Raw genomic sequence first — 14,225 nt, forward strand, 5'->3', positions numbered from 1 at the left:
CTGCACAGTACCATTTCCCAACCTATGCAAAAGAAACATGCCACCACATTTATCACAATGTAGGCAATGGAATGAACCCTGTGGCACAGTGAGCACTGGGAAAAACTCCTGAAACCAAAATGTTTGTCAATAAAGGCACAGGTCCATGGATTTAGGAAAGTAAAACAACAAACAAAATGAAGCTAGCTAGGAAGGAAGGAAGGAAGGAAGGAAGGAAGGAAGGAAGGAAGAGCTCAGCTTATAAGTAATGAAAGGATAATGTTCAGGGTGATAATTAGTGAAATAAATGAGCAAAACAAATTACCTGCAAGTTGACATGATTCAATCTTGGTTCCTCCCAGCTCCCTCCTATCCCCATGCACCCCCAACACTCACTTCTGAAGCCACTGGAGATTCATCCCAGACTGAGTGGAGAAAGTCTGTACCACTTCCTGCTGCTTCTGGCAGAGGGTGGGCCAGGAACTGCAGGAGCGTGCGGGCACTGGGATAGAGAATGTGCTCTGAGTTTCCTTGGGGCTGGCGTCCCTCACAAACAGGTCATCATTCATGATGCACAGGCTGAAGGAAAAAAAATGGGACCTTAGAAACTGGACAGATAGACAACCCCACACCCCAACAACGATCCTGCTCCCACTGCCACTCAGAAACCAGATTCTTTCCATACCCCTATTGGGCACGCCACCCAGGTTCCTTGGCCGGTACCTCTATTTTTCCTTCACCCCTCAGAGAGCCAAACTTTAGAGAGATTGTCTAACCAATTTCACTACATTTATAGGTTTATCCCCAAACCACGGACAATTTTACGTCCATATTTACCGAACACACCTGCCAAGGAGTGGACGGTCTAATCTCCATTTTCAGAGGAAGACACTGTGTCACAAAGAGATCATGTGACTTGGCAAAGGTCACAAAGCTAGTGAGTGTGGGGATCAGGGAAAGAACCCATAATCTGATTTCAGAGCCAATGCTCTTAATCACTAGGAGACATGATTCCTTGGATGTACCTGATGGTTTTTCACAATATTGAGAACACCCCAAAGACTGTACCTCCCCATTCCCATACCCCCGAACTCATACTGAACTGGGTGTTACACCCACAACAAAGCACTCACCTGTAATTGCTGACAGGGGTAGCGATGAAGGTCCGGGTGAAGGTGCGAACAGAATCCTGAGACATTCCTTCCACTTCAGCAACACACAACAATACCCCCTTAGCATCCCACATGTTTACATACTCACACAGCATTCCCCAGTCAGGGTCTGAGTTGATATTCATGCTGAAGGGGACACTTGTTCCCTGGGGAGTCAAGGTGTTCTGGATGGGGAAGGCAATCTATTCCCTGTGACAGGGACTCTACCAGTGACAGGGACCCTATCAAGTGCATTTGATGCACTTTTCACAGCTGCTCAAGAGATAGGCATCATTAGCTCCATTAGCAAATGAGGAAACTTATAGGTTAAGAGCCCAAGGTCACAGAGTAAGGATCTAGGATGAGAGCCGTCAAACTCCACAGACCGTGTCCCTAATGCCCAGACTATGTGGGGCAGACAGGCACAGACCTAGTTCAGACCAGGATGATTTGAGGGCAGAGTGGAGATGGGAGAACATAGGAGGAATAGGAAGGGGAGGGAAGGCACCAGAAAAGCTGGGAGAGTTCTGAGAGGGAGCCCAGCTAGCAGTGGGGAGAGCAGTGGGGGCGTCTGGGGAGGAGGTTCTACACACACGCACCTTCCTTGAATACCCCATTGACGGAGAAGCAGATCATCATCTCCTGAAAGAGAAGAGCCCAGGTGCTAAGTCACCTAAACTTTCTACCCACCTGTGGCTTTCTGGGGTTGCCCGAGGGAGGAGACTGATGCTCACCGTCTGGAACCACATGTCCACCACGAAGAAGCTGAGGTCATGCTGAGTTTTGGGCAGCACACAGAGGGAGCGCACGATGTCACACTTTGTATGCTTCAGCAGCTGAACACGCAGGGCTATGAAGAGAGGAGAAAGGAGCAAAGGTCAGGGGTTGCCACACCCGGGACCCTATAATTATCTCCTCACACCCCCTTTCCCTGTCCAGTATTCCCCATCACACACGCACAGGGGTCCTTAAGTTTCTTCAAATTCCTGCTCTCCTTGAAGTATTCACACAAGCTGCTTCTAGGAGAGAAAAGGGAACAAGAGGTGGTGGTCTGGCCAGTGTGAGTGTTTCCAGGAGCTGCCCTGTGTCTGCTGGGGAGCCACAGGGCCCAGGAGCAGAGTCTGAGTTTTGCTACTCACAGGGCTGGGTCCTTGGGGTTGAAGGGAGTGGTCAGGGAGAAGCAGGCCTCATCGTGGTAGGCACTGAGGAGACCCTGACGGTCTCCAGAGTCGTCGATCAAGTAGTACCTGCGGGGGGATGGAGGGTGGCAATGAGGATAGTCTATCTCTGTGGTCTAGACCCCAAATGAGATTTCAAGACCCAGTCAGCAGTCCTGAGCTTGGGTGACCTCACCCATCCTAGCCATCCCCTTCCCCAGATTCCCAGGAGTACTTACTGCAGTAGGAATTGCAGGATTAGACTCTTCAGTGCATCAGATCCAAAGAAGCTTCCCTGAAATCACAATGGTCCTCAGGACCATGGCTGAGACCCCTTCCTCACGCACCACCCAAAACCCTGCTTGATCCACCCTTCTCACCTTGCAGGTTGGTAACTTCTTGTGAGCTGCAATACCAATGCTGGTTGGTGAAGGCGACTCCTGGCTATCCTGGGAAAAGGAAAAGAGGAAGTGGGCAGTGTAGACCAGGAGCTGGTACTGGACAATCAGGGAAAGGATGGGCCCCAGAGAGGGTGAGGGTCAGAGGCCAGGTGTAAAATGGCCCTTGAAATTACATGGGCAAGACTACATTTGGGATCGTCGTCTTGAGGTCCCTGATGCCTGTGGAGAACGTGGTTGAAGGAGATCTGGAGCCCTTGTTGGGTTCCCACGCGAATCTGTACCTCCATGAGGTCTAAGGGTCATGAAAATTGTAACTTCTGCAAGACCTAAATGGCTTCAGGGCAGGTTGTGGGAAGCATCGGTGCCAGTAGAGAAGTCGATGATCAAGGAATACACCTACCAGGCATAATAACTTGGGAAACAATTCCAGGATGGAGCTGCATAAATCCAGACAAAATAGAAAAGTTAGTGAAACTTTCTTTGCAAGTGTCCTTCGTCATAGGAGCAAGCACACTTACACCTGACTCACAGCCCAGTATGTCCCACCTACACCACAGTGTCCCAGCCTTCCGGGGCCCTTGGCACCTCCACTGTGGATTGACCTATAGGGAAAGCATACACTCTCTTCCCCTCCTCTCTGATTCCATTTCTCCACCCCACCCCCTCCTCCCTCTCTTTCCCCCTGGGCGGCTCCCACCTAGACTGCCCTGACTCCCTTCTCCAGTGCCACCAGAAGCAACATTTGGAGCTCAGGCTCCAGGGCTGAATTCCCCTCCCTGCCTCCCTTCTTTCCTTCAGATCCCTACCGAAGACTCCAGAGAGAAGAGGGAATGGGGTGGGCGCCCAGGACTCTGCTACCTCACTAGGGGTCCAGCATTCTGCAGCACTATGACCCCCACCACCACCACCACCGCCAAGGGATGGCCCAGGATGCTGGGGCATGGGAGTGAGTGAGGCAAGAGCCAGGAGGCAGGGAGGGAGAGGGAGGGAGATAAAGACAGAAGAGGGGGGAGAAGGTAGGAGGAGAAAGGCGAGAGAGACATAGGAGAACCAGAGACTAAGAGGAAGAGAAAGCAAAACAAAGGGAAGGGAAAGAAGCTCTACCATGGTGGCGGGGGTCAGGAAGGAAGAGAGAAGGAGGAAATGGCCCCATGGCTGCAGCCTTTTCCTTCATCCGCCCTGGCTGGCCCTAGCACCCAAGGTAGGAATGGAAAACATGCAGGTGTTGGGCTGGGGGCCCATTGGATGCTGGTTGAAACTTTGTCACCTGTGTGAGCTCAATCCAAGCTGGGCATGGGGAACAAGGCAACCATAGGGGCAGGAGACCTGTCCCAGAAGGAGTAGAAGGTCAAGCCCCAGGTCAGCATGGCTGAGGTTCTGTGGCCTCCTCTTATGATCCCTGCTTTCCCTCCTGATGGCCCCTGTGCACCTGTGCCTGTCTCAGTTGGTTCCTAGCCTGAGGGATTATATCAATGTCGGGATCCCCAGGGCTCCTCTGAAGGACCAGTCGGGTTGATGAGATGTGTGGAAGGAGGGGAGGGGGAAGTGCCTCTGAGAGGCCTGTCTTTCATTATGCTCAAGCACTTCTGCCCTCTGCCTTCCATCCCTGCTTCAGGAAAGCCCTCAGCTCACTGGCAGTCACCCACTTCTGGCCCCCTGACTCAGGGAACCCTGGTGTCTCCCAGGGAGGGCCCAGATCTTGGCTTTGGGCCAGAGGAACAGGACCTCAGGGAAGAGCTCCCCAGGACCTCAGCCTTCAGCATAGGGCAGGAAAGCCATCATGGCTGCGTGGGATTGGGCGGGTTGGGGGGGGGTGCGGGCAATACATTTGGTTCAAGGAAAGGAGGCTCCCTCTCAAAACAAGGGAGGGAAACGCTGTCTCAGGAGGGAGTTGGAAGGCCTGTCTCAGCATGAGGCTCTGGGCTAGAGGGCCCTTCTCTGTCCAGGTCACAGCATGTGGTTCAAGGTGGTCATTCTGGTCCTAGTGAGGAAGGGGAGCCCTGCTTCATGGATCACACTTTGCAGAGGGCACGCTAGAGAAAACTGTGTGCAGATAGCCTGCAAACAGATCCCAGACCAGACAAACAGGTGAGCAGGTCAGAAGAAGGGAAGGAGACCTCTAAGCACAGGTGAGGGACAGAGGGAGGAGAGCATAGGGCCTCTGGTCCCCCCCCCAAAGGAACAGAGCTGCTGCCTCCTCCAAACAGGCACCATAAGGCATAGTTCAGAGTCCCATGGGGTGACATAGTGTACAACTGACCTTATGTTGGTTGATTTATCAGGAAAGGCGGTGCACAGGGAGCTTCTGTTGGCACTCATCTCTTCTGGCTGCAGGCTTTTGCTCTTGTCCAACTCCCCTGCGGACTTCACCTATAATTATAGGGAGGAAACAAATGGAGCAGAGAAAGATGGCCAGGAAGATCCTGCACCCGCAACCCTTCCCTTTTCCAACAAGTCCACTTCCTGACTCTTGTCACCACTCCGTGAGCACTCCTGCCTTCCTTTCAAAGAGGGATCTGGGTACCACACCTCACCTCACTGTTCAAGGGCTTAATACTGGAGGCATTCTGCATAATGCTGGATGGGCCATCCCACTGGTAAGGCTTCTTGTCGCTTCAGTTCAAGGGCAAAAGCTATGATGAGGAAAAAGTTAAAGTGAGGACCCCAACGGGGAATATCTGGGGCCAATGTGCCTCTTCTACCTAACCTCTCCCACTTCACCATCAGTCTCAGCACTGGGCCTGAGTCCTCACCTTGGAAATGTTCTTTCCATGGGTCTGCAGGGAGGCAGCCATGCTGTTTCTAGGATTCAGTACCATTGCAATATCATGGGTGATCAAGTCTCCGAGAAGCCCAGAGGAGGCAATCAGAAGGCTGAGGAGAGGCCCGGCTGGTACAGCTCTAGCTCCAACCCCTCCCCACGTTACCATCCCTATGTCTCCTTCCCAGACGGACCCCTCTGCCCTCACATGCCCTAGAATTACTGCTGTGGGCATACCAGAGGCATAGGGGACTCTCTGGCTCTTAAGAGGGTTCTGGGAAACTACGTATCATTTGTTCATGGTCAGCTGCAGAGTTAAGGATGGGGTCAGTGGCTCTGAGTTTGAGGTGGAGATGGGGGGGGGCAGAAGGTGTGGGAAGAAGATGTGGGTCTGGATGTGGATGCACAACTAGTCTTGAGTCTGCATTACCTTTGTCTGCTCCACCTTTTCTGACATCAGCTCCTTCTGCACAGAGTGGGGTGCATCAGAGGGGTAGACAAAGACAGAGACCTGTAGGGAACACAAGAGGGGCTGGGTAAGTACCAGGAAACCTGAGCCTTGGGATCATGCAAGACCTTACCCCTCTCTTGCCCTCCTGCCCCCAACTAGCCACAGTCATGCCCTTGGCACGCACCCTTTCATTATTCTCATCCCAGATCTTCCCGTTGACACTCTTCAATGCAAAGGCAATGCTGGCATGCTCAACAAAGAACTGGGCCTGCATTTTCTCATAGTGAAACTATAGGGAGAATGGCAAGAGAAAGATAATATGAGACCCAAGACACTGCTCATCTGCCCTGTTTCTTCTCATCTGCCTCACTGTCTTCTCTTACTTCAACTGGGGTGAAGGGGACACTGCATTGTCCCTGAATCAGATTCAGCAGCCACGTCTCTTCATATTTGATGCCAAATGGAATCTAGGAGGCAGAGATGGGAGAAGAGATTGACACAATGGAGTCCAAGGTTAAGAGAAGGTTAGGGAAGACCATTGTCTTCGTCTCATACATTTTTTTGGGGGGCGGGGGGCTTTAAAATAATTTCTTCTGATAGGACATTATCCATTATTGCAAACGTTTGTACCAGACATGGATTTCCTTTCCATTCAAACGCTTCTCTTCAAATAATCAACTTAAGATGTTTAACATGTACTTCCTTTTATAAAGTTCCAAGTGATCCTAGCTCAGGGCAGGGTGCCTTAGCCTGCCTCTCCAACGGGGACACCAGAGACTCAACCTCCCCCCACATTCAGCTAGAGCTAAACTGAGCCTTCCGGTGTGGAGTTGCTCCATCTCCCTGGCTGTAGTCTCCTCTGCTCTTAGACAACCTACCGGATTCTCCCTGTAGTCCCTTTATATTGCTTCTCTGAGTCTGCCCTTACTTGATCTAGGATGTTAACTCCTGTTAATAAAAAGACTGCTTACCCACTCTTCTGCCCCAGAAAAGTACCCAGCATATCTACATGAGTCCAACACAATTTCCTCTGTTCACCTTCTTCTGCATATTAGGCCCCTTTTGCCAAGACACTCACTATGATCTTGAACCAGCTCCCCGAGGTCTCATCCTGCCTCTCCCCCTCCATTTTTCTCTCTGGAGGCTTTTGCTCTCCCTCCATGTTAGCTTGGACTTGGTCTTGTTTCTGAAAATTGCCTCTCCAATGACATGGTGGAATGGCATAGGGAGTGCTGTGGGCAAGTGGAGAGAAGAAAGTAGTCCACATGTGCTCAGAAAGTCTTCTATTACACATTTTCCCACTGATCCCAGGGTACAATAAAGTTTGCTCAATCATTATCCTGATTCTATCATTCTTCACTCTTCCAGGTTGGAGAAGAGACTGACGTATTCAACTACAAGGCTATGTATTCCACTGGCTGGTACATTTCAGCTATGCTGACTGGTCACTTACTATCTTACTCGGGTGCTCATGTGAGTGCCATTTGTTGCTGGATCTCCATCTTGCTGCTGGTGGGATGAAGGACGAATGCCAGAACTGACTTGTTCAGACCAGTTGTTATATCTCCTTCGGTAAATACTCCAGCATCTTGCTCTTCTTTGCAAGGAGTTACCTACGTTATTATGCCCTGAAATTGAGAACAACACGTCAGTGGTCCCAAATGCCACAAAAGGTTCTGGGGAAATACCATGGCTAATGAAGAAATATCACTGACTTTTATCATCCAAAAACAAAATAGGGCACAGTGCCAAAAAGGTTGAAAAACTTCACTGCGGTTCCCTTTCCTGGGAGGATGAGACGTGGGGAGCATTTGCAGCCATGAAGAAATAGAGCACAGAGGAAAGGGGTTGGGCCTGGGGTTTCATCTGTGATGTTAGCCCCCTGCTCTGCCCTTTTCAGGCTAGGTGACCTGGGACAAGTTGCCTAGCACCTCTAATTCACAGTTCCCTCCTCTGCCTTGGGGGATAACAAAGTCCACCCTGAAAGTTTGGTGTTATGGTTCAAGGGTCAAGGGTGAGTTCCCACCTGAAGAAAGAATTAGAGAAGTGAAAGTTAGATTTAATGAAAATATCCAGAATAGCCTGGAGAGACATCATATGGATAATACCAGAAGAGAGAGGAGAGAATTAAATGAGATGTAGTGGGCATATCTAACACATGCTTCATTTGAGTCCCAGAATGAAGGAGAGGGAAACGTGGAGAAGTGGCATTTGAAGAGATCTTGCTTGAGAACCTTCCCAAAGTAACGGGATAATCAAGTCAGTATAACAATACTAAGAGGAGACAAAGTATGCTTTAAGGAAAAACATTCCTAAAGAAAAGATGTACATTTCACAATGATGTTAATGTAGCAAAACTGGGAAAATTTGTCACCAGAAGACTCAGACTAAAAGAAATATTAAAGGTTCTCCTTCAGGCAGAAGAAATATGATCCCACGTGGAGGCACAGAGATGCAGGAAAGAAAGACTAATGAATGGCATTTGTGAATACGTAGGCAAGTCTAAATGAGTATCGACTATATAGCACCATGAGGCTAATTTCTTCTAGGGGTTTAAATACACGTAGAATTAAAATTCATGGCAATACCTTGGGAGGGTGTGAGTGGAATCAAAGTGTTTCAACGTTCCTTCACTGTCTGAATGAAGAGCTTTAAAGAAGTAATTTACATCAGACCGTGAAAAGGCAAAAAAGTACATTATGGTATTAAGGGTAAATACTATGAGAATGTTTAACTGTCCAACCAAATAAGGTAACAATTTAATACTAATATAGGGGTGCCTGCCTGGGTGGCTTAGTTGGTTAAGTGGTCCAATTTTTTTAAAAGATTTTATTATTTATTCATGAGAGAGAGAGAGAGAGAGACAGAGACAGAGACAGAGAGACAGAGAGAAAGAGGAGGGGTGAGGGGAGGGGCAGAGTGAGAAGGAAAGGGAGATCATCTCGAGCAGAGTCCACGCTGAGCATGGAACCCAAGGCGGGGCTCTCTCTCACAACCCTGATATCATGACCCCAAGATCAAGATGTGAGCTGCAACCAAGAGTCGTGGCTTAACTGACTGAGCCACCCAGGTGCCCCAAGGGTGCGACTCTTGATTTTGGCTCAGGTCATGACCTCAGAGAGAGCCGTTCTCTCTCTCTCTCCCTCTCCCCTGCCCCTCCCCACCTCTCTTTCCCTCTAAAAAAATACTAAATAATTTCAAGGAAAGGAGAGGAAAAGGGCCTTACAACAGGCAGAAATAAATGTGCAGTTAACACGCTGTATAGAAATCAAGTTATACCTATATTTACATTAAAAGTTTCAGACTGGATATTCCAAATAGAAAACCAGATATTATGAACCTAGAAAAAAAAAATTCCATCAAATGCTCCTTAAAAGAGACACATGCAAAGTTTAATTGTCTAGAAAATTTGAAAATAAAACTAAAACAAGGCAAAATGTGTACCATTTACACACTAACGTACTGCAAGCTGGTGTAACCATATTACTAAAGGGAAAGGTATTAATTCAAGGGGGAAAAACACTGCTAAAGAAAAGAGGGATGTTTCATTATTATAAAAGTTTCAATGTAAAAAGGAGCCATTAGTACAAAATTCTAAATTTGTGTGCGTGTCTTAACACAGAGCCAAAACGTGCAAAGCAAGTGATCACAGTAAAAGGAGAAATGGATAAATTCACCATTACAGTGGGAAACATTAACACACCTCCTTGAGTGACCTATAAAATGGCAGACATAAATTCCACTAGGTGGAGATTTTAAAATGAGAATTAAGTAAACTAACAAATTTACTTAATTGGCGTGGAACAGGGCACATAACCACTACACGTGGAACATTCCAGAAGAGGTCATATGCTGGGTTATAAAACAAACCTCAAGAAACTTCTATGGGGGTAATACAGTCTACCCTGAATAGTTGATGTAAGAGTCAAGGGTAATGGTGGGTGCTCTGCCTGTCCCCAGCCTCTAGCAGGCATCCAGAGAATGTTAATTTATACCAACACCCCCTCCCATTTGCCTCCTACCTCACCAACCTAGGAGACCCTCCCCACTCTCCAAACTCTGGACCTGTGAAGACCACATAAATCAGGTCTATCCCCTCAACCAGTGAAGAAAATTCACCTCACCCATGACCACTTCCATAGGAGGGGAAGTTTTCCATGTGGAATGGAACCAGGATGGGAACGTCAGGGCCCACTTAGCCCATTTCAAGAGAGTGGAGAATAGTCAGCCTGGGCCACTCCACCCTTCCTCTAAAAGGGGGTTGGCTGGGTGTCCTGTGGGGTGATGTGGTTTGGGAAGGGGCCCAGAACCCCTCATACCCTCTGGGGATCTGAGACCAAGGCCTCATGCTGACCAACTTACCCATGGTGTGGACTGAGGCAGTGATCCGTCACCAATGTCCTCCCGGTTTGCTTGTGAAGAGAGTCCGTGGGGTCTGGAGCTGGAGGTTTGGAGATCAACGATGGCTGCTGAGGAAGGGGAAGGGAGGTCCCGAACCCCTTTGTCAGCGCCACACAAGCAAGATGGAGTCCTTACGGGAAGTCCCTTCCTCAAAGGCATGGAGAAAACCTCAGGCGCCCGAGGCGACTTTACTTCTTATAATTACTGTCCCCTGAGTTTGCTACCAGCCTACCAGGGAACTGTTTCCAACTGAATCTGCCCTGCAGAAAAGGCCAACTAGAGTCAGGAGGGGTGGGACCGGACCCAGGTACTTATAGCTACAAACACAGGGGACTCTGTATGCCAGACTCTGTATCCACTGCAATACATCTTGTTCCCTCATTCTGTGAACCCAGAGAACTCTGAGTGCCAGCTGTAGGGCAGACTCTGGACTTGTTACATTGCATCTGCTCTGTCATGTATTCCTTAACAAGGGGACTCTGATATCGCAGTCACCAGCTTTTCGAGGTTTCTTGAGGTTTAATGAGGTGCCAGAGCTTGTTTGGGGTCATTCAGATGCTACTTGGAGAAACAGAGCTGCAACTCAGCTCCACAGAATGGCGGTGACATGTCCATGCATACGTAGCCTAGCTAAATTCTTGCTTCAATATTGGGATTTTTTTTTTTAAGTTAGAGCAAAATGACAGAATATTCTGAAAATAATTACATGGCTGGCATCGTCTCCACCTCATTCCAGAGAGATAATAGCAAGCAAACACACACACACACACACACACACACACACACACACCAGCCAAAACCAAAACCAAAACCATAAAGCAAAACACACACATAGCAAACCTGGAAACTATAAAGGAGATAGCAAACAGAGTTTGGTGGGTCACTGTAATGAGAGTAGAATGAAACAAATTGTGCCTTTTCCTTTACAAAAAAAAAAAAAATACAGTCAGTGTAGTGGTCAGAGCCAGAACTGTAGCTCTGAAAGTCTCTGACTAGAGGGCTTTGCAAGGCAGAAAGAAGGAGGGAGGCGCTCGGGCTCCGGTGCATTAGCCAGAACTTTCCAGAATTTTCCACTACCTTTGGAATGTTCTACTCTTTGTCCACAATCCCTTTCTGGATCTCCATGCCCTGAGAGAGAAAATTCAGTCCCTGGGAGAGGTGAACAAAACTCTGCACAGGAGAGCGTGAACATTTGGGGTAAGGGAAGGGTAAGACAGAAACACACACATATACAGATAAACTGTCAAATCAAAAGCTGAAGTTTGTATTTGTTTATTAAGCAGTATCATGGGAACATTTTCATAACATGGTAAATACATGTGAACTTTTCTTGTGAATTGGTTATTAGATATTTTCAAGTGTTCCCCTCAACAAATTTGCCTAATTGCAAAATGCTAAACATTAAAAATGTATACTTAGAAAATGAAATCATTCTGCACCTTCCATCTATATGATCCCCTCACTCCAACTCACAGGTATCCAAGATATCCGACGTAAATAGATTGGTGCACATTTTCCAGAGGTGTTTCTGTTTAGGTAGTGTGTACACCTACCTTAAAATATTTGTGTACTTACGTGGCTACAGATACATACTTTTAAAAATTTGCAATCACATAAATAATTTTCTGCAAATTGATTTTTTCACTTACTTATTACAACGTCTCCAGATTGCCATTTCTTCAGTTGATGCAGTGTGGCATCTTTCCAGACGTTTACTGGAGAAGCATTTTGCTTTTTACGTAAATTATTTGTTATCATTTGTCCCTTTCTCCACTGATAAACAAAAGTCCTTCATTTTCTAGCCCACTAGCACAAATTCTGTAATATTGTTTGCAAATATTCATTCCTACCTTTTCAAGCTTTTAACTTTTTTTCTTTTGGTAGTACAGACATTGCTTTAGCTTTCATGGTTTTTCTTCATTTAAAAATAATATAGCTATGACAGAAAACAAAACAAAAAATACTTAGGGTTGCATCAAGTACTAGCCCAATGGGAATTCTTCATTCAAAGCATTGAAGGCTTCAGGGCACAATGGAAAAAGGCCTCACACCTAATTCTACATGTGTAAATAATGGGGAAAATAACTGAATACTTGTCAGGTTATTCGAGATACCATGTAGGGAGCCTCTGGCTTAAAATAATTCTGTAAATGATCATTTCCTTCCCTCCGTGGAGGTTACTTTTCCTCTGCTTCTGCTTGGGCCCCACACACCACCCCAGCACAGTGTTATCCATGTGGACCTCTCTCCAGGCCTCCAGGCCTGAGGAATGGGATTTCACCTCCACCATCATCTTCAAGACAAAGACATTGGGGAAAAGACTGCTTGAGTGCCCTGTTAGCAGGACAGGAACACCTGGGGCATTCAAAACCAGATATGTGACCCAAGAAAAATTTTGAGCCCTGTTACAAACTTTATTGAACAAATTAAAGGGAAGTTAAATAAAAAAACAAAAACAAAAAAAACCTTCTCAATCCCAAACAGAAAGGTCACATGTAAAGAAATGCAAATTTAGGGGGAAAATGCATGGAATGTGTTTTAAAGGCAAATGTTTAATATTGTTGTATAAACAAATCTGATTGATAGAAGAATGCGGTTCAAAGTCCATTGAAATAATTCAAATGAGCACCATACATTACAAACATAAGATTAAACATGTACGAAAACAATTACACATGGGTGTATGTATGTTTGTGTGTGCATATATTTCCATATACGCATATACATAAATACACGTACAAAACATATGGAGAACAGTATATTGCGATCAAAATTTGGAATGATATATATGTTCACGTAAATATACTTATATATTACTGTACACAGGGAAGTATATCTGGGGAATATAAACAAAATTACCAAGGAAATACATCTTGCTGTGTAACAAGATAAAAAATGCATACAAAAGTATTTTTTCCAGTAAATACACATTCCTATGCTGCATTTGATTTTGAAATAAATACATTAACTTGACATCCAAAGAATAACTGATAAAAGATTTCATAGTATTGTAGTTAGTATATACCTGGTTGGAAATTTTATTACAAAAATCATGTGCATGTATGTGGCTTAACTGTATATATCTAAATCTATTTTCTTTTTCCACATTACTTTTGTCTCTCAATCACAAACACATCAGTTTCCTGTCATAGTCAGGAGGGAGGGCCTGGAGAAAAGTTCTTGCTACTGGATTTAATGTATGTGGGTTCTGACTCACCCTTAATATTTCACTTTCCGCAAAATCTTCCAGAAGTTTCCCTCTGATCGGGACCTTATCCCTTTCTCCTCCCAAGGCTCCCTGCTAAGTGATATCCAAGCTGCCATTCTAGATGTGTTCATCAGATGGCACGGACCTCCAATTCCTGAATTTTCCCCAGTGAAAAATATTATCTGGGAAAAGGAGAGAAGAATTGACAAAAAGTTAAAATTTGCACTGTGGGTGATGAAACAGCATGTAATATAAAATCATGCTCAAACTGCCTTACTTCATGATTTTCCTCTTTATGGTTTCACAGAGAGAAATCATAGTAATAATATCACACACCTCTTACAGGGCTGGTGGATATTATAGGCCTGAGGTGGGAGCAGAGAGGGCAGAAAGGGTTCAGAAACTTTCTACAATTGTCCTGTTAAGTATTACGAAGTTTTTCTCAGCATGCCAAACTGCTGTGTAAGGAGATTCCACACTGGATTTCCCAAGGGATGAACCAGGTTACAAGGTATTTCCTTCCTGCTGTATCTGGTTAGTCTCCACCCTCTCCTCTCCTGCTGGCTGATGCCTCCTTAGCTTCCAATCTCAGTTTAAGCATTCCCTTCCTGTGAGACGTCTCAGACACATCCTACTGGTTTGAATACCTTTAGGCATCTAGTAACTCCGTCACCCTTACCATCTCCAGATACACTTTTCATGTGAAAGGGGATGAA

The 14,225-nt window shown here is 46.4% G+C and overlaps 1 protein-coding gene across 1 annotated transcript; it reads right to left on the reverse strand.

Moving 5' to 3' along the window:
* Window positions 1–371: 371 nt before the first annotated feature.
* On the reverse strand, window positions 372–10,266 carry LOC129518001 (nuclear RNA export factor 3-like). The gene is made up of 16 exons (XM_055338071.1): window positions 10,263–10,266; window positions 7,354–7,528; window positions 6,979–7,132; window positions 6,284–6,367; window positions 6,085–6,189; window positions 5,880–5,960; window positions 4,949–5,058; window positions 3,089–3,125; window positions 2,668–2,736; window positions 2,527–2,582; window positions 2,270–2,377; window positions 2,091–2,149; window positions 1,865–1,980; window positions 1,730–1,772; window positions 1,113–1,185; window positions 372–558 (listed from the first exon to the last, which is right to left on the reverse strand). The coding sequence occupies exons 1-16, from the start codon at window positions 10,264–10,266 to the stop codon at window positions 372–374; spliced, it is 1,461 nt and encodes a 486-aa protein (XP_055194046.1).
* Window positions 10,267–14,225: the final 3,959 nt, after the last annotated feature.

Source organism: Nyctereutes procyonoides, unplaced genomic scaffold (assembly GCF_905146905.1).
Source record: "Nyctereutes procyonoides isolate TBG_1078 unplaced genomic scaffold, NYPRO_anot_genome, whole genome shotgun sequence".
Classification (NCBI taxonomy): Eukaryota; Metazoa; Chordata; class Mammalia; order Carnivora; family Canidae; genus Nyctereutes; species Nyctereutes procyonoides.

Excerpts from the sequence above, each read along its gene's own strand:
- LOC129518001 (XM_055338071.1), bottom strand. Across the intron at positions 3,126-4,948 it reads GATAAATCAACCAACATAAG|CTCCATCCTGGAATTGTTTC; the intron begins GTCAGTTGTACA and ends GGATTTATGCAG. Across the intron at positions 1,773-1,864 it reads TGGACATGTGGTTCCAGACG|GAGATGATGATCTGCTTCTC; the intron begins GTGAGCATCAGT and ends CTTCTCTTTCAG.